The 20421-nt window shown below is 39.1% G+C and overlaps 1 protein-coding gene across 6 annotated transcripts in view; it reads left to right on the plus strand.

Moving 5' to 3' along the window:
• The window catches only part of DIP2B (DIP2 acetate--CoA ligase B (putative)), a 239195-nt gene that overhangs the window by 176508 nt on the left and 42266 nt on the right, over positions 1-20421 (plus strand). For all 6 annotated transcript variants that reach the window (XM_022572180.3, XM_089920703.1, XM_089920702.1 and 3 more), the window contains 12 exons: positions 2121-2318; positions 3767-3858; positions 5556-5666; positions 7331-7454; positions 8070-8179; positions 11287-11389; positions 12580-12644; positions 14931-15024; positions 15495-15614; positions 17063-17177; positions 17980-18119; positions 18760-18896. In XM_022572180.3, coding sequence (XP_022427888.1) covers positions 2121-2318; positions 3767-3858; positions 5556-5666; positions 7331-7454; positions 8070-8179; positions 11287-11389; positions 12580-12644; positions 14931-15024; positions 15495-15614; positions 17063-17177; positions 17980-18119; positions 18760-18896 — 1409 coding nt within the window. The remainder of the gene's footprint in view (positions 1-2120; positions 2319-3766; positions 3859-5555; positions 5667-7330; positions 7455-8069; positions 8180-11286; positions 11390-12579; positions 12645-14930; positions 15025-15494; positions 15615-17062; positions 17178-17979; positions 18120-18759; positions 18897-20421) is intronic.

A 20421-nucleotide genomic window follows, 5' to 3' on the forward strand; every position in this document is an offset into this window, starting at 1 on the left:
GAATGACAGTTACCTTTGGAAAAGAAAAATCTATATGTCTTTGGAAGTCTGGAAGAGTGTGCCCCAGGGTCTGCATTGAGGCCTAATGGATGGCAATAATGTACAGACTTTTACGACCAGAACTATGCCTACCATATATACAGTCTGTCCATAAAAAGAAAACTATTTATTTAGAATCACCCATGTTTATTTTTATACTTAATCTGGTGGTTTAGGGTCTGAGAATATGCAAATATTATTTACCTAGGGCAGTGAGTTGGGAAGTGAAACTGTTAGTTTTGTATCAGTAGAAAAATGAATGACATTTTAAGTAAGTTTCCCCAACCTGTCATTAAATTGAGCTGTAAAATAAAATTTATTTCACATTTCATTTGCCCTTCTAATACTTGCTGCTCGTTCCATCTGTCCTCTCTTCTATAATGCTTCTCTCATCTCCTACTCACCTGGCTAATCCCTACCCTTCCCCTCCCTTTAAGACTCAGCTCAGGCATTACCTCCTCCAGGTGGGAGACCCCATCCCCTAAGCTGGGTGGCATGGCCCTCTTCTGCCCTCTCTGTACCTGTCTCTGTCATGCACTGGTCATGTTTACTTAGCTCTGTGTATGAGTGTGTCCCCACTGTCTGGATACTCCTAGAGGGCATGGACCCTGTATTCCTTGTACCCGGCATTATTAGAAGCAATAAATGTTTGTTCAAAGAATGATATGTGCAGCATTTATCTTCTCAATGTTTATCACATCTTGTGCACATAATTGGCACTCAGTGAATACTTGGCCTTTTGTTCCATATGTAAATTATCTTTCCTGCTATGAAAATACAGGATTTTTTTTTTTGCTTTTTAATGTTTGAATAATACTTGTTTATTGTAGAAAAATTAAGAGGACTTAAGTTTTGTCTATATGAAAGAATATGAAATATTAGTCACCTCCAGTTTCTGGAATTGCCCATGTTAATGATCCTAGTGCTTTTCTTCTTTGTCCCCCAAGTTCAGTTCAATTTAATTAACATTGATTGAGCAACCATTATGTATTAGGCACTCTAGGCAATAAGAGGAATATGAACCATGTCTTCTCTCAAAAAGCTCTCAGTCAAGGGACTTCGCTGGTGGTCCAGTGGTTAAAACTCCACGCTTCCAATGCAGGGGGCCTGGGTTCAATCCCTGGTTAGGGAACTAGATCCCATATGTCGCAACTAAGGGTTTGCACACACCACACCTAAAGAACCCACGTGCCGCAACGAAGATCCTGTGTGCCACAACTAAGACCCAGAGCAGCCAAATAAATAAATAAATATTTTTTTAAAAAAAAAAAGAGCTCTCAGTCAAAGGGGGAGAAAAAATTATAGAGTAGTAGATGCTCTTGAGCATCCTCAGTACTTTAATAAGGGTGCACTAGCACACAATGTGGAAGCACTAAGGAAGGAATGGCCCCGGGCGGTTTCCCAGGGGGAAGGTACCATTAGAGCTGCATCCTGAGAAGGATGAGTGCAAGTTCACCAGGAGGCAAAGGGATTGGCCATATGAGATGTGCACAGAGGTATAGAGACATGGAAGGAACATTGTCATTCATGCCCATTGTCTGCCTGAGTCCAATATGACCCTGTTGTATCCCCATTTTATAGATGAGGAAAATTGAGGCTGGGGTAACTCCTTTTGCCTCAGGTCACACTAGTAAAAAGTGAATGTAAGCTTGGGTTTTCTGATTCATAGTTCAATGCTTTATCATTAAACATAACCTGGTGAGGTGGAACCTGGCTTTCTAACATTGGACACAAACTAAAGGTCTAAAAACAAGCTTACTAAAAATTGTAAAATTGCTAAACAGAAATGTATGCTTTGTGTTTTTTTGAACGTTCAGGCATTTGCTTTGTCAGGGTCAGGATTTGTTGTGTAAAATATATTAAATATGATTTTACGATTATGTGGGAAAATGAATTAAGGCCCAGTTTGTGGATTACTATTTCTAACGACGTCCTTTATTTTCCCAGAGTGAGTTCAAGCCAGATAAAGATAAAGGGAAAGGGGAAATATACTTGAGATTAGAGACCTAAGTTGTGTTACTTGGTATTTGTACTTACTTCAGATCTTATTTTCATAACCTGTTGGGGTTGTTTTGGTACAGTACCTCAGCCAGACCCCAACCAACCCAAGCCTGAGGGACGGCAGATGACCCCTGTGAAGGGAGAGCCATTAGGAGTCATCTGTAACTGGCCTCCTGCTCTTGAGTCTGCCCTGCAGCGCTGGGGCACCACTCAGGCAAAATGCCCCTGTCTGACTGCACTGGACGTAACAGGGAAACCAATTTACACTCTTACTTACGGTGAGTTTCAGGAGTCCAGTTCCTTCCTTTTCTCCAAATAGTTCTTCAGATTATCATGGGTAATGTTTTTATCTTGCTATTTAGCAGTTAATGGTCATTGTGTTTCACTAGATCTTTTAAATTATTTTAATAGAATCCTAAGTTCTAAGTACAGCTGTTGCCAAATACTTTCTTTTGCTAAAGGGACTGTTGCAAACCAGCTGATATTTAAAAGAAGAAAGAGACTTTTTAGATCCACTGATGTTTAAACTTTAGGAGAGGATTTTAGGAAGACATTTGGGCAGGATTAATGGCATATGGTAAAAATCAGGTGGTTTTATCTAAAAATTGAAATTGGTTACTTTTTAGATCTTTGTCATTTACTTCATCCTGCCTCTTGCGTGTAATAGGCACAAAATTCTATAATGAACAAAGAATCAGTAGTTTTCCATTTAGTTTTGTTTTACAAATTTTTAAAATAACTTTATTTTTATTATTTCTTTTTTTAAATAACAAGAAGAATGGATTCAACTTGGGCTGTGAGATTTTGTACTAGTTTATTCAGACAGATTCCTTTTTCAACCTTCACAAGTGGTATACATTGTCCATAGATCTCCATATAGAATATTTTAGAGAAATAGTTTTTATTTAAAGAATTGTACAGATTGACATGAGTTTCCATCTTCAATGCCCCTCTGAATGAGTTGTGTGTAAAACCAACATATCTTTGCAAAATAAAATGATTTCACTTTCTTCATAATCTAAAATAAGAATTTCTAAGGGTGGTCGGGGAAAGGAGCCGGAGAGGGGAGCAATAGGCTTTTCCCCCTAAAATTGTTTTTAGCATTCATTTCAGAAGCTGTACATTAATCTCATCCATGTACCCTTTAAGAAAGCAGTCAGCTAGCCAAACCTTTACATGTTTATTTAACATCTTTGACTATATCCACATGTTTCACACAGTTAATTTCCATTTTATTGTCTGTTTTCACTGAAATACAGTGGTATGGAATGCTCAGTCATTTGAGGCGTACTTTTGCTTTGCACTTGCTTCAGTTATCCAGTATCATATGTGTAAGTGTTTCTTCAGAAAAAGCTTAGAAAGAAGCTGTCTTCTGATTTTCAGTCCTGTGATAAAAACTTGTTTCCTTCCCTTTAAATCTGATCAGCTCACATCAAATTATTTCTAAAGATATTCAGATTACTTCAGAGAAGAATTTGAAATATTATCTAAATCAGAGTGAGCTTTCGGTGATGTTTCATTTTTGCTTGAAGGCAGCACTGGCTTTCGTAAACTAGAGTGACTGTGAAGCAGTTTTTGTGGCGGAGGGCCTCTCTGTGTGTTGAGGGTGCTGCTTGCCTAATGTATCATTTGCTAGTGGCCGTTATCTCATTTGGTGTGCTGATGAACTGAATGCCCTCTTGCTGAAGTAGGCCTGTGTTTTTCTATATGACTTTTCTTTTTCCAGGAAAGTTGTGGAGCAGAAGTTTAAAGTTGGCCTACACACTGCTTAATAAACTGGGGACCAAAAATGAACCTGTATTAAAACCTGGAGACAGGGTAACTGGTTTTTTTGTTTGGTTGGTTGGTTTTTTGGGGGGTTTTTTGTTTGTTTGTTTTAGGGAGGTGATGTTTATTTTCTAGCATGCACATTCTGGATTTTTAATGTACAACAGCACAATTTATATAACTCTTACTCTTAGAAAATGAAAATGGTTTGGTTCCAACCCAGGTTATAATTCTTGCATTTATAGTTTGAAGGATATTCACATGTCTCTTTACTAATGAAAATAAAGAGAAACCTAAGTCTTACTGTAAATAAATATTTCAATATTTAGACAACAAAAATAGCAATCAAGTTTACTCTTTGATTTTTTTCTTTGAAAAATGCCCCATAAAACTTTCAAAACAATATTATGGGGGTGTGGACAGGGAGGGAGACTTATGTTACTTCTAAGAAGAAACAAATTGACATCATTAATTTCTTTTTAAATTAGAGGTGACATTAAAATTTTTTTCAATATTTAAAGGGTTTATTCACTTTCTAAATAAAATTACTTCTTATCATGAAATATTACTTTTCATTTGGGCTTGTAGAATGAAACACCAGCTACATACACAACAGAATTCATTTTAGTAGGCTCATGATTACAAAATTTCCTAAACTAGCCTTTTAAAGATATTAATACTTATACATTTTGGCAAAGGGCATCTAAAGTATGGCTTTTACTTTTAAGTATGACTTGTGAGTGTATCATAATCTTCACTGAACCCTAAGAAGGTAATTTCGTGTCTTCCTAACAACATGGACACTTGTGTGCAGAAAGGAAATGGGTTGTTTAAATGTCTTGTGCATTTAGTGTTTTTTTTAGAACTCTAGAAGGTTCAGAACTGAACTTACCTTGGGAGTAAGTTAAGAGAATTTTTAAGTGAGAGAAAGAAAGGGAGAAACAAAAGTCCAATGACATAATTAAGTTTCAAATGTTAATCTGTGAATATCCAAGCCAAGGAACAAACTCCACAACAATCGTGACTTCTGTGTTTTTGCATTCCTTGAGGAAATTAGGAAGGGTCAGTTATCTCTGATGCATTACAGGTGAGATCACAGGTTTGAACATATTATGGAGGTTTCACTGTTTATCTTTTGTAAATGAATTAACTTTAAATTCATAATGGTTTCTGCCAGTATTGCTTATACCTACTACCAAATGCCTTCTTGCTAGTATACTTGCATTGTTGGTTAAGTGAGTAAGGATTAATGCAATGAATTTGTTAAAAAGTAAGAAACCTTAGGTTTGCCCTAAGGTGGTAATTGAGTCCGTCAATTCTTGTAGGTTCTCTCTGAGAGATATAAGGCTTATTCTTTAATATGTTAGTCTATCTAGAGAGATCCATCACATTAATTTTATTGCTTTAGCCCTGCACTAAAGTAAATTGCCTTAGGTTTTCTAAGTAATTAACTTACTACTGAAGGTGAGTTGTTTACTGCTAAATCACCAATAGAATTAACTGAAAAATTCTTATGGTGATGATGAATTGCATTATAGTCCCCGAACCGTGCCTAGTATAATCATGGGAATGACAGAGATCTTTTTAGATGTGTGCATCCTTCTGAATAAGTTAATTTTCTTTAGGCCATTAAATGGTTTGATGTATTGTGTCCATGCTAAGTGTCATATATAAATCTATCACTTAGTGGCATTGAAAGCGTTAGTCTCCTCTTATTCCTCTGTATTGAATGTCATTATGTATTATAGGTAGCCCTGGTTTACCCCAACAATGATCCAGTCATGTTTATGGTGGCTTTTTATGGATGTCTCCTTGCCGAAGTGATTCCAGTGCCTATAGAGGTACCTCTTACCAGAAAGGTAACATTGCTAAATTTAGAGAAGTGTAGCCTGATGCGACATGGCAGGCATTGGGTTCTTGGATCAGTTGACTCAGTTACAACATTAAAAAAAAGTCTGACCATTTTCTTAGGTACTTAGCTTCACTTTCTAAAAACATGAAAGTTGTAGGAAATTTATTTATGAATATTTATAAGTTTCATGAAAATAACCTGTTTTCAACCGAGATAGAATTTTTCTAGTGTTATATATCACGTAAAAGTTATGGGGGCATACTTGACTTTTCAACGATTACCATTTATAAAGAGTACCACTCGGGAATTCCCTGGTGGTCCAGTGGTTAAGACTTGGGCTTTCAGTGCCGTTGACCCGGGTTCAATCCCTGGTCGAGGAACCCACAAGCCACGTGGTACAGCCAACAACAACAAAACAAGTGCCACTCTCGGGACTTCCCTGGTGGTGCACTGGTTAAGATTTTGCCTTCCAGTGTAGGGGGTGTGGGTTTGATCACTGGTCGGGGAGCCAAGGTCCCACATGCCTTGGGGCCAAAAAAACAAAACATAAAACAGAAGCGATATTGTAACAAATTCAATAAAGACTTTAAAAATGGTCCACATCAAAAAAAAATCTTAAAATAAGAAGTACCACTCTTGCTTCAGAGACTATAGATAATCCACATTTACAATAGGTGAAACCTTTCTGTGAAGGGATTTCCCTTAACTGTATCATAACATCTAGGGCCTCCATTAAGTCGAAGGGTGGTGCAGTGATGTTGTGTTACTACTCTGGGGTACAGAATTTACTTTGACCTCACATCCGTTCTACTAAAATAAGTGTATGTGGCAGATGTCAAAGTTTAACTGAATGATTTCTCCATGAGCTGTTTGACCCTAATTTTCTCGTGCAGTTTATTATTGGGAGTTGATGGTGAAGACAAATATGGTGGAGACTATGGATTTATAAGAAAAAAATTATTTTCTGAAAGCAATAAAAAAATTGGTAGCATCCCTGAAACTCTGGTTGATGGGTATAGTATCTTTAGATTGGTCAGGAAATCATAGGGTTGTTCTGAAATTATTAAGTTGGCAATGTTTATGTGGTTTCATAATGATACTTTTAAGATGAAATTTTAATTGAAATGCTTTAGGCTATCTCTTTTGGTTTCTTCCTCGGCTATTGCTGTAAGGCTTAAATCTACCTCCTTTAAAATAGAATAATAAGGAGTATGTGGACCTGGGTATAACCGTCCATTCACTTTCATTGTAAATTTGTACATCTGGTGTCCATTTACATTATTTATTTTGTTCTGACCTGAATTGCTTTGCTTTTGGATTTGGAGGTATGGCTAGGTCAAGACAACTTAACCATGTTCACTTTTATTTCATTTCCTGAGATCAATCTAAAAGAGGAGTGTTGCTGACCATTCACTAAAATGGTCACATTTGGCTGGTGGAATTCATCGTTAGCAATGTCAGATTAATAAAATGTGATTTGCACTCAGGAAATCATTGTGTTGTAGAAATTATTTGGAAGAACATATTGTCACTGGATTTTGACAATTGCCAGATATCAGGGGGTTCCACGAATGTGTCACACAAGTGCCAGAGTGTTACTGAGTGTCAGGTTTGGGGCTTCATTGTGCTCACGTTCACTCCCCTACCTTGCTCATTATCTTTTCTCCACAGGATGCTGGAGGGCAGCAGATTGGCTTCTTGCTGGGAAGCTGTGGTATTGCCTTAGCTCTTACCAGTGAAGTTTGTCTAAAGGGATTGCCAAAAACCCAGAATGGAGAAATTGTACAGTTTAAAGGTTAGTAATATTTGTACCTGAATTATCAGTTAAAAGTTAAAGCTGAGTGCTTTAATTAGTGTTTTAATATAATAATAGCTAAGTACTTAACATATATTTTCTTAAATTTTAATTCTCACAATCTTATGAAGTAGGTACCATTATTATCCCCATTTTACAGGTGAGGAAAGTGAGACACAAAGAGGTTAAGTAAGTTGCCCAAAGTCACAGCTAATATATGGCAGAGCAGCGATTTGAACCCAAATCTGTCTGATTCCACAGCCCACACCCTTAACCTTTATGCTGATGGTTGGAAAAGCTACCACTCTGTTCACTAAAGCTAAATGCTACATGTAGAGACAGAGGATAGACCACTAACCTCAGTGGACTTCCACTGCCAAATGGACCTCCCAGTTGTCGAGGTAATGTCAAGGCCTGGAATTAGCATGTGGAACGATTGTACTTTTGAAAGAAGGTATAATTGTCTGGTGATTTATCACTAAACACTAATAAAGATATTTTACTGATTATAAAATGACCTTGATTTGGTCTCTTGATATTTAAAATGACCAATTCATTGTGAACTCCTTTCCTGATGGCTTAGGCAATTCAATTTTTATTTTGGGTTTGATTTAGGTTGGCCCCGGCTCAAATGGGTTGTAACAGATTCCAAGTACCTTTCAAAGCCACCTAAAGACTGGCAACCCCACATCTCACCTGCTGGTACAGAACCAGCATACATTGAGGTAAGTCCTGAGACTAGGATGTACATTCTGGCTTTTCCTTTGGCTTCAATTGCTGTCCCACAAAATTTTAAACTAACTTTTTGTAGTTTTAATGTTAGTAGATCCTCCTGGTTTGTTAGATTTCCATCTTTTGGCTTGTAAAATGCCTTATAGTGGCCCTTCTATTCTAATTATTTTGAACATAAATACATATTCAAGAGAAAGACAACAAAGAAATTGATCCTTGTCATATAAGAAAGTTACAAAAGACTTAGAGAAGTTCAGAGGTTTAAGAAATGCTTTACTGGCAGAGATATTTTTCTGCTGCTTTGGGGATGGGAGTGGTGGGGGGTGATGGGAAGCAAGAGACTGGAGAAATGAGGAGGACAAATAGCTGTGCTTGAAAAGAACAAATTTAGGGTTTCCCTGGTGGCGCAGTGGTTGAGAGTCCGCCTGCCGATGCAGGGGACAGGGGTTCGTGCCCCGGTCCGGGAAGATCCCACATGCCGCGGAGCGGCTGGGCCCGTGAGCCATGGCCGCTGAGCCTGCGCGTCCGGAGCCTGTGCTCTGCAACGGGAGAGGCCACAGCAGTGAGAGGCCCGCATACCGAAAAAAAAAAAAAAACAAATTTAACAGATAAAGAGCAAGAAGAAACAGATGGCTAGAGGGTTTGGTATTGAATGTTAGTGTAGGAACTTGACTGATTGATAACATAATTCAGTTGAGGGATTAAGTCCTACTGCATACCAGGCACCAGGCCAAGTGCTTTATTTTTTTTTATTTTTACTTTTTTAAAATTTATTTATTTTTGGCTGTGTTGGGTCTTCGTTGCTGCGCGTGGGCTTTCTCTAGTTGCAGCGAGCGGGGGCTACTCTTTGTTGCAGTGTGCGGGCTTCTCATTGCAGTGGCTTCTCTTGTTGCGGAGCACGGGCTCTAGGCACACAGGCTTCAGTAGTTGCAGCACATGGACTCAGTAGTTGTGGCTCGCGGGCTCTAGAGCACAGGCTCAGTAGTTGTAGCACACAGGGCTTAGTTGCTCCGCGGCACGTGGAATCTTCCCAGACCAGGGCTCCAACCCGTGTCCCCTGCATTGGCAGGCGGATTCTAAACCAGCACCACCAGGGAAGCCCTGGCCAAGTGCTTTATATGCATTATCTCAGTCAGTCCTCACAAGTACCCTGTGAGGTGGGGGGCTGTTATTAAACCTGCTTAGTACCTGAGGAGACTAAGACTTTAACTTGAGTAACCAACCAAAGGTTTGTCTAAAACCTTTGACTCAAAGTTGACAGAGCTCGGACTCAAACTCATGTCTGTTTCACTCTAAAAGCTATGCCCTTGAGTACTCTGCATCTTGCTTGAGACATATTAGTAAATGCTCACCAACTGTTTGCTAAATTAATGAATAAACATCCATAAATTTTTTTAAAAGTTTGGGGGAAAAAATCCACCCAACTTGAGCCCTGTAGTGATAACTTTGGCTGTAAAAGGGAAGAGAGTGGGCAGTAGCTTTGAGGCAACGTGGTGATGTTGGATCGAAGGAGGATTGCTTTTAAAGGTGGAAGGGATCTGGGTACATTTAAATGACAGACAAGTAAACAGGCGATTAAAATACCAAATTTAGCAGTCAGCTCTCAATCCATATCATCTCCCAGTGATGACATGGTTCACCCCTTCATCCCCCTTAAAACTGCTCACTGGCTTCCCTGACTACTCACTGACCACTCCTTTTCAGTCTTCTTTATTGGTTCTTCCTAAAAGGTAAAGTGCCCTTCATTCTGTGGCCCCTGCTTAGCTCTCTGACCTCATGTAGAACTACTCTCCTCTACATTGCTATGCTTCTGCTATTCTGAATTAACTTGCAGTTTTCACTTGGGACCCTCTTATTACCCACAGGACATTGCTAGTGAGTTTCAAGTATCCTGTGGGTAATAAGGAGCCTTTAAAGGGTTGTCAGCAGAAGAGTGACAAGAATAAATATGTTGTTAAAAGATTTATCTGTTTGGTGGAGTTAAGAAGGGAAATGGGGAGCTTTTACAGTTATCCAGGTGAGCCCAAGTTCATGGTGATGGGGATGGAGAAAAGTGGTTGGATGGAATTGAGATACAGTAAGAAATAGAAGAGACAGGACTTAGTGGCTAACTCTGGAGAGGGCGGAGGCAAGAAAGACACTTGGGTTTCTGACTTGGGCAACTGTATAGATGATGGATGGCATCCTTCGCTAAGACAGAAAGTACAGCAAGAAAAGTTTTCATGGGCGAAAGGTAGAGGGGTGGTGTTGGCTGCGTTTCACAGGAGTACGGGTCATTCGAGGGGAAGGGTTGACCCTCTGAGTCTGGACCTCTGGAGAGAGGTCTGGACTGGAAGTAGAGAATTGGGAGTCATCAGGAATGTGGTACCCTGATGAATTAAAGTGAAAAGAGAAGAGGAAGAACAGAACGTTCAGGGAATGCCAACATTCAAGGCATGGGCAGAGAAAGTGGAGGGGAAAGGAGAGAGAGAGAGAATATTGAATAGGAAGGGGAGTATCACAAAAGCCAAGGAAGGAGAAAGTGTCAAGAAAGGAGGTGTCAGATATTACAGAAAGGTCTGATAAAGTAACGTATGCAATATGTGCTTTTGATTTAACAATAAAAATGTGACTGATCTTGGTAAAAAGCAACTTGAATGGAGCATCGAGGTAAAAGCGAAATTACAGCTGATTGATTTGGAGGAGTGAATAGGCCATTTCCCAGTCTCCCCTCCCAGCCGGGAGCTGCTGATAGACAGGGACCACACTTGCACACCTTTAGCTCTTGCTCTTGCCGTGTATTTGATACTGTGCTTCTGTTAACACAGCTGAGGTCACATGTTTGTTTTAGCTTCTTTAGCAGCCACTTCACACTGACAACTAATTAAACTTTTAAGAATTTTTCACACATACTTTTGTTGAGCTTTGACATTACCCAGTCCTATCTTTGTGTGATTAGAGTTTGGGGCCCAAGTGCGTAGCCTCAGATATTTATATGAAACGTTAAATTCAGCCCATCGTCATGGCTTTTCGGGGTTTCGTTTTTGGATTCCAGTTTTGTCATTTGAAATAACCCATTTTGTTGTTTCTTGTGTTTCTGTTTTTGTGTTTTTTTTTCTAGTATAAAACAAGCAAAGAAGGGAGTGTAATGGGAGTTACAGTGTCCCGCCTTGCAATGCTGTCTCACTGCCAAGCTCTGTCGCAGGCCTGCAATTATTCTGAAGGTCAGACTTCACCCCGTGACTGCCTGCACTGTGAGCTCAGATCTGTGTGACTTCGAGCAGAGTGCTCGGCGGCTGGACTCCAGTTAATGACCGCATTCGGAGGGAAATGTTCTAAGACACATTCTTGGCTTGCTTTCTTCTTTTTCACAAATATGCTGTGATTTAAAGAAACTAGAATTCTGGGCAAACCAAATATGTAAAGCATGATTTCTAGAGTGCAGAAATAGAAAACTAATTAAAACCATGTGCTTATTAGCCGCGGAATGTCAGGTACCTCCATCTCCCCATGCATTAGAGCTGCCACCAAACTGTATGGAGTTAGAGTCAAAGAAATTCTGCTACCAAAAAACACAAATTAAAACACAAAAATGTATTCTGGGTTGTTGGACTTTAGATGTGTTGATATATATTGTGTAATGACTATTCCCCTTAGAATGTTCTTCACAATATTAATTTTTTTAGTGTTTTATTTTCCTTTCATAGAATGAAACAAGTTAATACATGCTCATTATAGCAGCATTACAGAGCTGCATTCTTGTCTGGTTAAAAATATATATGTTTGTGTGTGTAATGAAATCAATCAAAATGCCAACAAATGCAGTTGATTATTATATAATACATTCATATAATGGGTTATACGCTGAGGTATTAAAACTCATGTTCTTGAATATTGAAGATTGTTTCAGTATATCATTAAGTGGAAACAAGTTAGATACAGAGCAGTATGTGCCAATATTGTTAGTCAAGTATCTGTCTCTATATAAGCATTATAAGTATATAAGCTTAGAATTATATGTGCATGTATGTAGATATAATATATAGATATATACATACACCAACATTTTTTGTTTTCTCTAGGAAGTATAATTTTTTACATATGCTTGTGAAACTTCCAAAGTTTCTAAAACAAACATGTGTTCCTTATATAATTAGGAAAAAATTATTATCTCGAAGACAGTGCCAAAGTCAAGGAATTCCAAACTCATTGTTTCTTCTGTGACCATGTCACCCTGTGATCAGTCCCCCAGCCAATTTGAGGGTACCCTCAAGTAATTAGAAGACCCTGAGAACTTTTAGTGGTTTCTTTAAAAGTACCAAATCAGTTGTTTAATAGAGGCAAGTGACATAATTTTGCTACTTAACACTAAAGATGATTTCCTTGTGTTTTTTCCTATTTTTTTCTATTTTAGGGGAAACAGTAGTAAATGTTTTAGACTTTAAGAAGGATGCTGGGCTGTGGCATGGCATGTTTGCGGTAAGCTACACAGAATCGAGGCCTTTACTGTAAATTGTGCTTATGATTCAGGTCACTGTGCGTGCTATGTAACCACAGCGTCACTCAGTGCTTGTTTGAAATTTAAGCCCCTAAAAGATCAGTAGTATTTTCCAGGGGGATTTGATTTTGTGATACGAATGGTAATTTTTTTAAAGGAGAATGTAATTCTGTTTTTTCTTCATTGTGTGGTTGGGTATACCTTTCACATAATAGTATATAGGAGAACTTAGGATCAAAAATCCTTTACATATCTGCTCTGATGACTCAGAGCTTAAAAATTTCTACCAATGGCTATATGTTTATTTATAATTTTCCAAAACTATGAGAGTCACCTCTTCTCTTTTCTGAAGAAAAGATTACTTAACTATATCTGGAACTTTGCAACTGTGTTTAATAATATCTAACCTTTCCATTGGACAAAATGTCTTGAATGAGTCCATGCTGCAATGAAAGAGTAGAATAACAAGGTAGATGAGACTGCTTTCCATAATAGAGGAACAGGTACCATCCTAAGGGAGTTAGAAAAAGGTGACTTCCTCCCAGCTGTGGCCTCAATTTTTATGGAAGAGGTGACAGTTGAGTTGGACTAAAAAATGGGTAAGATGTAGCCATATAGAGATATTTGGGGGGTGGAAGTAGAAGGGGGGACATTTCACGTGGGAAAAGCTACATATGGAGCATGCTGGGGAGAGAGAAGAGATACATTATCCTGCAGTTGAAAGAACCTTTGAGAGTATCTCCTCACACATTGCAGGAGTCAGAGAAAGAGTAGGAAATGAAGCGTGGGGAAGAGGAGCGGTTTCCCTTTTCTTCCAGGACCCCTCAAATTAGTAAAAAAAAAAAAAAAAAAAAAAAAAGAACCCTTATTCCTTGAGCATACATGCTTTCTTGCTCTTTTCTAAAGTCCTTCCCATTTTGTTTTTTTTTTTTGTCAGCGGTTAAGAAACCCTTGTGAGGAGTTAGAGGGAATCTTCTCTCTCTGATACACAGAGCAAGATAGGGACACGTGTGAAGAATTAGTTATACACACCATTCTTTCCCTGAAATCCAAAAGTTTGTCACCATAGCTAGAAACTTGGGGGAGGGAGGAAAAAGAGGTTTACAGTGGTATTTTGGTATCTTTGGGCCACTTGGGTGGTGAACAAAATGGCTAGTCTAAGTACCAAGACTTAACTACTCTGTCAGGCTGGGTCTCTGTGGGGACAGGCGGTCCTGGGTATGTTCGGTCTGGGTGGCAGGAGAGACACCAAATTGCATGACCCCCTCAGGTTACTCAGCTTTATCTACCCAAACACCTAACGGGTCTGGGCAGGACCTCCGGTAAGCAACAGGGAAACGTTGATTTCTTGCTTTGTAAGACCCAGCCCTCTGTGGTATGTGGCAAGCATAAACATGATGAAAGCGCTTAGAGGGTTAGAGAGCAGTTTGGCAGTTCTCTGTTCAGTGGTAAAAGCACACATCCTATGACTCAGCAGTACAACTTTTCTGTACCTACCCTAGAGAAACACTTACACACGTGCCAGGGAAATGAGTATAAATATGTTCCTTGAAACATTGTTTGCAATTGCAAAAAAAATCTGTCAATAATAGGGAAATGCCCAAATAAATTGTGGTACAGTCATACTATAGAATACTATGCAGCAGATCAAAAAAATTGTATAGATCTCTTATACTGATGTACATAGATCTACTCTAGAACAATTTAAGTGAAGAAAAAGCAAGTTGGGGCTTCCCTGGTGGCGCAGTGGTTGAGAGTCCGCCTGCCAGTGCAGGGGACACAGGTTCGTGCCCCGGTCCAGGAGAATCCCACATGCCGTGGAGCAGCTGGGCCCGTGAGCCATAGACGCTGAGCCTGCGCGTCCGGAGCCTGTGCTCCGCGACGGGAGGGGCCGCAACAGTGAGAAGCCCACGTACCGCAAAAAAAAAAAAAAAAAAGCAAGTTGTAGATATATGTATAGTATGATGCCTTTTATGTTAAAAGTACTTTTATGTTTCTCTGGGGATTAATATATATGTAAATACACGGGAAAAAGAAGGATCCATGGCAGATTCATAACAATGATTATCTCTGAGGAGGAAAGAAGGGAACCAGTTTTGAGAATAGGTAGCAAAGGAGGCTTCAACCTTATAGTTAATATTTTCAATTTTTTTCAAAGAGCATGTGTTTGAGTATTGTATGGTTAAAATTGTTAACAAAATATCAGTTCAGTTTTAAAATGCTAAGTATGAGGTATTGATTACTTTTTATCTTTCTTTGCTTTTCAGAATGTAATGAATAAGATACATACAATTAGTGTACCCTACTCTGTTATGAAGACTTGCCCTCTCTCTTGGGTCCAAAGAGTACATGCCCACAAAGGTAGTTACACACAGCATCTAAGCTTTGATTATGTGACTGTTGGCAATTTCAGGGATTTTCAAATTGCTCTTCTAGCGACATTAACTCTACGCCTTGGTGCCTTGACAGATTTTAGAGTTTGGTTATTAAAAAATCAGATATGTTGTCTAGTTCATCTCAGTTGATGTCCATTCTTAAGAATTGTGCCTGAATCTGGGCCCTGAATTAGATTTATTGGGTGCTTTGGTGTTCGAAGCTTCCTTGGCTAGGATACGAGGCCTGCCTGCAGGTCACAGTGAGCAAGGCAGTCGTGTGTCCAGTCAGTCGCCACTGCCTCAGAGCACCTGGAACAATTTCTTTGAAACCTTTTTTATTTTTCTCTAAGTGAAAATCATGATTCCTAAAATAAGTAAAAATGTTTTTATTATAATATATTAATATCTACCAAATTTAACATGTGTGTATTGACTTTATCTCTTTTGCATTTATAGCCAAGGTTGCTTTAGTAAAATGCCGAGACTTGCACTGGGCTATGATGGCACATCGGGACCAAAGAGATGTGAGCTTGAGCTCCCTCCGCATGTTGATTGTGACTGACGGAGCTAATCCCTGTGAGTATTTCTAGAGTGTCAGTCTGGGAGTATCCTTTCCTTTGGTAGTCTGAGGTTTTCATCCCCTTTCTGTAAGCATTTTTTTTTTTTATATCTGTATTGAGAGATAATTCACATACCATAAAACTTGCCCATTTAAAGTACCCTTCAATGGGGGACTTCCCTGGAGGTCCAGCGGTTAAGAATTTGCCTTCCAGTGCAGGGGGTGTGGGTTCGATCCCTGGTCGGGGAGCTAAGATCCCACATGGCTCCTGGCCAAAAAACTAAAACATAAAACAACAGAAGCAATATTGCAGCAAATTCAATAAAGACTTTAAAAATGGTCCACATCAGAAAAAATCTTTTAAAAAATTAAAAAAAATAAAGTACAGTTCAATGATTTCAGTATATTCACAGAGTTATATGGCTATCACCATTGACCTGAATTTAGAACATCATCATCCCCAAAAGAGACCCCACACCCGTTAGTAGTCACTCCCCATTTCCCATCCTCTGTGCCCTAGCCAACTGCTAATCTACTCCCTGTCTCTGTATGTTTATCTATTCTGGACATTTTGCATAAATGTAGTCATGCTATATGTGGTCCTTTGTGACCGGCTCCTTTCACTTAGCATGTTTTCAAGGTCCCTCCATGTTGTAGCCTGTGTCTGTACTTTATTCCTTTATATTGCCATATAATATTCTATTGTATAGATATACTACATTTCATATAGTCATTCATCATTTGATGGATCTGTAAGCTTTTAAAACCACTCCATGCTCACTCATTTAGGTCCTTTCTCTATCATGTAACTAAAAAGAGTTATGAGAAGGTAACTTGATATAGCCAAGTGTCTGGACTTTATGTAAATTCCCTGTCACCAAATCTAAGGAGTTTGCAAAAGCTTTCAGAGATCTTACTGTGTTGCCTGCTTTTCCTGACAAGCATAAACATCTTGAGCCTCCACAGGGTAGAATCAGGTAAAGCATTAGATACTACTATGTTCTTTGACATCAGTGGATTTTTGTCAGTAGTCACAGTGATCATCTTGGTATAAAACACAGACCTGGGACTGACCTTAGTAAGAAACAAGTCAGAGAATACATGAACAGGATGGAACTAAGCCAGAGTATTAGTAATGCACTGGCTAAACTGCAGTAGTTACTTCAGGAAGAGTTGCTTCCGAACTGGTTACCTGTTGCCTGCAGTGCATCTCTCCTATTGATTGGGCAGTTTGGTAGGAGCAGCCTTATTTTAAGTTGTAACTTTCAGTAGTGTCACTGACCTTTCATGGGCTAGATGAGCATTTGTTTGTCCTTGAAACCTATCAACCATTTCACAGGCACAGTAAAATATTTGCATGGAATTGATGATGTACAGATGTGTTGGCTTTCTGTTCTTTACCAGTTTCCTGCAATAATGAAAATCATGTTTTCAGTTTTCAAGTTGATCTGTTTCAACTCCTCAGGGTCTGTGTCATCCTGTGATGCCTTCCTGAGTCTGTTCCAAAGCCACGGTCTGAAACCTGAGGCCATCTGTCCGTGTGCTACTTCTGCCGAAGCCATGACTGTCGCAATCCGCAGGTATCGTTCAGAATGTTGGTGCTCTTGATGTATGTTACAACTCTGATCAAATGTGCAGAATGGACCAGGTGATGACAAGGGGTGTGATCTAATTTTCTGCTTCGTAATCCTGAAAGTGAAAATGACTTTGTAAAGCAGTTTGAAGCATCTCATTTATTTTTCCCACTCTTGCCCTAAGTGTAACTGGTAAATTGAAATTTTACTTTAGTTATTATCATCTCGTATTTGTGAATTAGTTCTTTTTCTGTCTTGTTTTGCCCTTCAGAATCCTTAGTTAGCATCTTAGACTACAAGTAGACTGTTCTTGATTGTAGTTTATATATGCAAAGTACCTATATAGAGAGTACACCCAAGCCAGTATTTTCCTTTTATTTATTTTTTAATTGAAGTATAGTTGATTTAGTGTTGTGTCAGTCTCTGCTGTACAGCAAATTGACTTGGTTATACACATATATCCCTTCTTTTTTTTTTTTTATACAGTAGGACCTTGTTGTTTATCCATTCTAAATGTAATAGTTTGCATCTACCAACCCCAAACTCCCAGTCCATCCCGCTCCCTCCCCGTCCCCCTTGCAAGCCAGTATATTCTTAACAACTGATTAAAATTTACTTTTTCCATCTGAATGAAAGTTCACCATGCTTTGCACATGTAAATTAGATTAATTTGGCATGTTTTGGGTAGAGAAAAAATGCGGATTTTTGTGTGTGTGGTAGCCAGAGGAAATTTCCTTTCCTACATGTTCATACTTTTCTCTTAGTATCATTTTATCTGCCAAATTTCATGAGTTTATTTTGTTTTCAGGCCTGGAGTCCCAGGGGCCCCTTTGCCGGGAAGAGCCATTCTCTCCATGAATGGATTGAGCTATGGGGTAATACGGGTCAATACTGAAGATAAAAATTCAGCACTGACGGTTCAGGATGTGGGACATGTAATGCCCGGGGGTGAGTTCTCAGGAGCATCATTTGGTGTTTCATGAAGATTCGTCTTTAGAGATAGTGGAGCCTGATAAAATACGAGATCCAAAACCAGGAATCCAAAATCTAGTACTAAGTCACTTAATTTCTCAAAGCCTCTCTAAGAGTTAATCATACTTATTTCCGGCAGAAATTGGATGATTTAATTGTGAGTGTTTCAGTTACAGTTGTTCACATGGAAAGCTAAGTACTGAGTGATACTAAAGTTGTCCGGTTTTCACTGTAATTGCCAAGACGATGGGCTGGCAGAAAGTTAAAGAGTACATTGCTTCCTGCGTGTTTGAATTTGATCTGTGTAAGGGTAAATTAATTTAACCTGTTTCTTTGGACTTTGCAGTCATTTTGAATAAGTCACTGTCTTTAAAAGCTTCGGTCTGCATCTATTGTATGTTTTTATTTGCTGAATTTAAAAAATTCTTTATTATCGGGTGAAAGGTGGAAATTTCAGATATACCTATGTAGCATCAGGTCTGTTTTTAACATTCCTGTTTGGTATTCTTGCTTAATGCCACTCAGTGAATGTAAAACTTTCATGGGTTCATAAGGATGAGACTGTTTTTTCGAAGGTTTTCCAGACTCTCCCTTGACTATACTTTCTGTACACTAGGGATGATGTGCATTGTGAGACCCGATGGACCTCCCCAACTCTGCAAAACAGATGAAATTGGAGAAATCTGTGTCAGCTCCAGAACAGGAGGCATGATGTACTTTGGGCTTGCTGGTGTGACCAAAAATACATTTGAGGTACGTGACGTTAAAGTTTCATGGGGAACGTGTTGCGTGAGGTCAGTGTCACTAGGGCAGCTGAGCTGGCTGATGGGAAATAGCACAGCGTAGCTGTTGGGAGTGTGTGCTCCAGAGGTAGACTGCCCGAGGTCCAGCCCTGACTGCCATGCACTAGTTGAGCTGCTTATCCTCTCTGTGCCCCAATTTCCTTCTTTTTAAAATGTGAGTAATGATGGTATCTACCATAGGAGTGTTGTGAGAACTAAATGAGTTCATGTTTATAGAGTGCTTAGACCAGAACCTGGCACACAGGAAGTGCCCTCGTTTATCTCTTACATATATAAAGAGTAAGAAGCCTCACAGAAATTCACCCTGGTGAGTGTGCCATGGTTTGAGTGTATAAGACCCAAAATTTAATTCTGAGAGTGCAGTGAGAATGGATCCATCTCTCAAAAGTAGACTCGAGTTAACCACGCTTGTAAAGACTAATGTAAACCAGAATGCCAACTTCCTAATGAAAAATGAAAACCTGGCTTGTCACGGGGGCAGATTGTTGCCGTTATTCAGTCTTTCAGTGAGAGAAATATTTATTGAGCACCTTCTGCATGTCTGGCACTGTTCTCCACTGCTTGTGGTACATCAGGAAAATACATAAAACTCAAATAGCTCATATTTCAGTGGAACTAGCACATCGTTTTTCTGAAGGCGGTTCTGCATGTGAAGCCAAATTGTAATGAAAGTTTGCCTGGTGAGCCTGGAAATCAGAACAGGCATAATTAATTGTCTGTATTTCCCAATTGGGATTAACCTGCCTCGGGACTCCAGTTTATGGGCCATGTCCCCTTCACACTAGACAGGGCTTATATGACCACTGCCAATTTTCAGTCTTTGAGCTTCCCTTTTCTATAACCTAGACTAGTGGTTGTCAGTCTCAATATGGCAGGGCACATCTGTCTACCATCCCACTTGAAAATCAGTGCATGTAATTATGTAATAATAGATGTAAATGGCAGGAGAGTGTTATCTATATGTGTGATGTGATGTGGTGGCTCAAAAAGGCTCCATCATCTATGTTTATACAGCCTAAAATGGCATAATATATATTTTTAAATGTCTATTATTACCACCACCACCACCATCACCATCACTATCACTACTACATTCTTGGCCTACCTTCAAAAGTTGTGACCAATTCATAAACTCTTAAAGCACATGCTTACTGCCATTCTCTTGGTTTACTTTCACAGGTGATTAATCTCTGCTGAGTTTTTATACATTTTACTAATTTAAATCTCACCTTATTTCTCTTTTAAGTGCTTGGACTACATATGTTTCCAATATCTGTGTTTTTCTTCATTGCATTTTCCTTATATAAATAAGATCTTCAAGCAGTGTTTGAAGATACTAATAATATTTTATTACGTTGCCTCCCCTGGGAGGGCAAGTGCCTAGCTAAAATTCTCAGATTTGTTACTAAGCTGCTAGGTCCATAGTGATGAAGAAATTTTGAAATCTGCAGGATAAATTTAATGACAGTGAAGTA

Source organism: Delphinapterus leucas, chromosome 11 (assembly GCF_059928025.1).
Source record: "Delphinapterus leucas isolate spDelLeu-1000000601 "Yukka" chromosome 11, BTC_Dleu_Yukka2, whole genome shotgun sequence".
In the NCBI taxonomy this organism is placed as follows: Eukaryota; Metazoa; Chordata; class Mammalia; order Artiodactyla; family Monodontidae; genus Delphinapterus; species Delphinapterus leucas.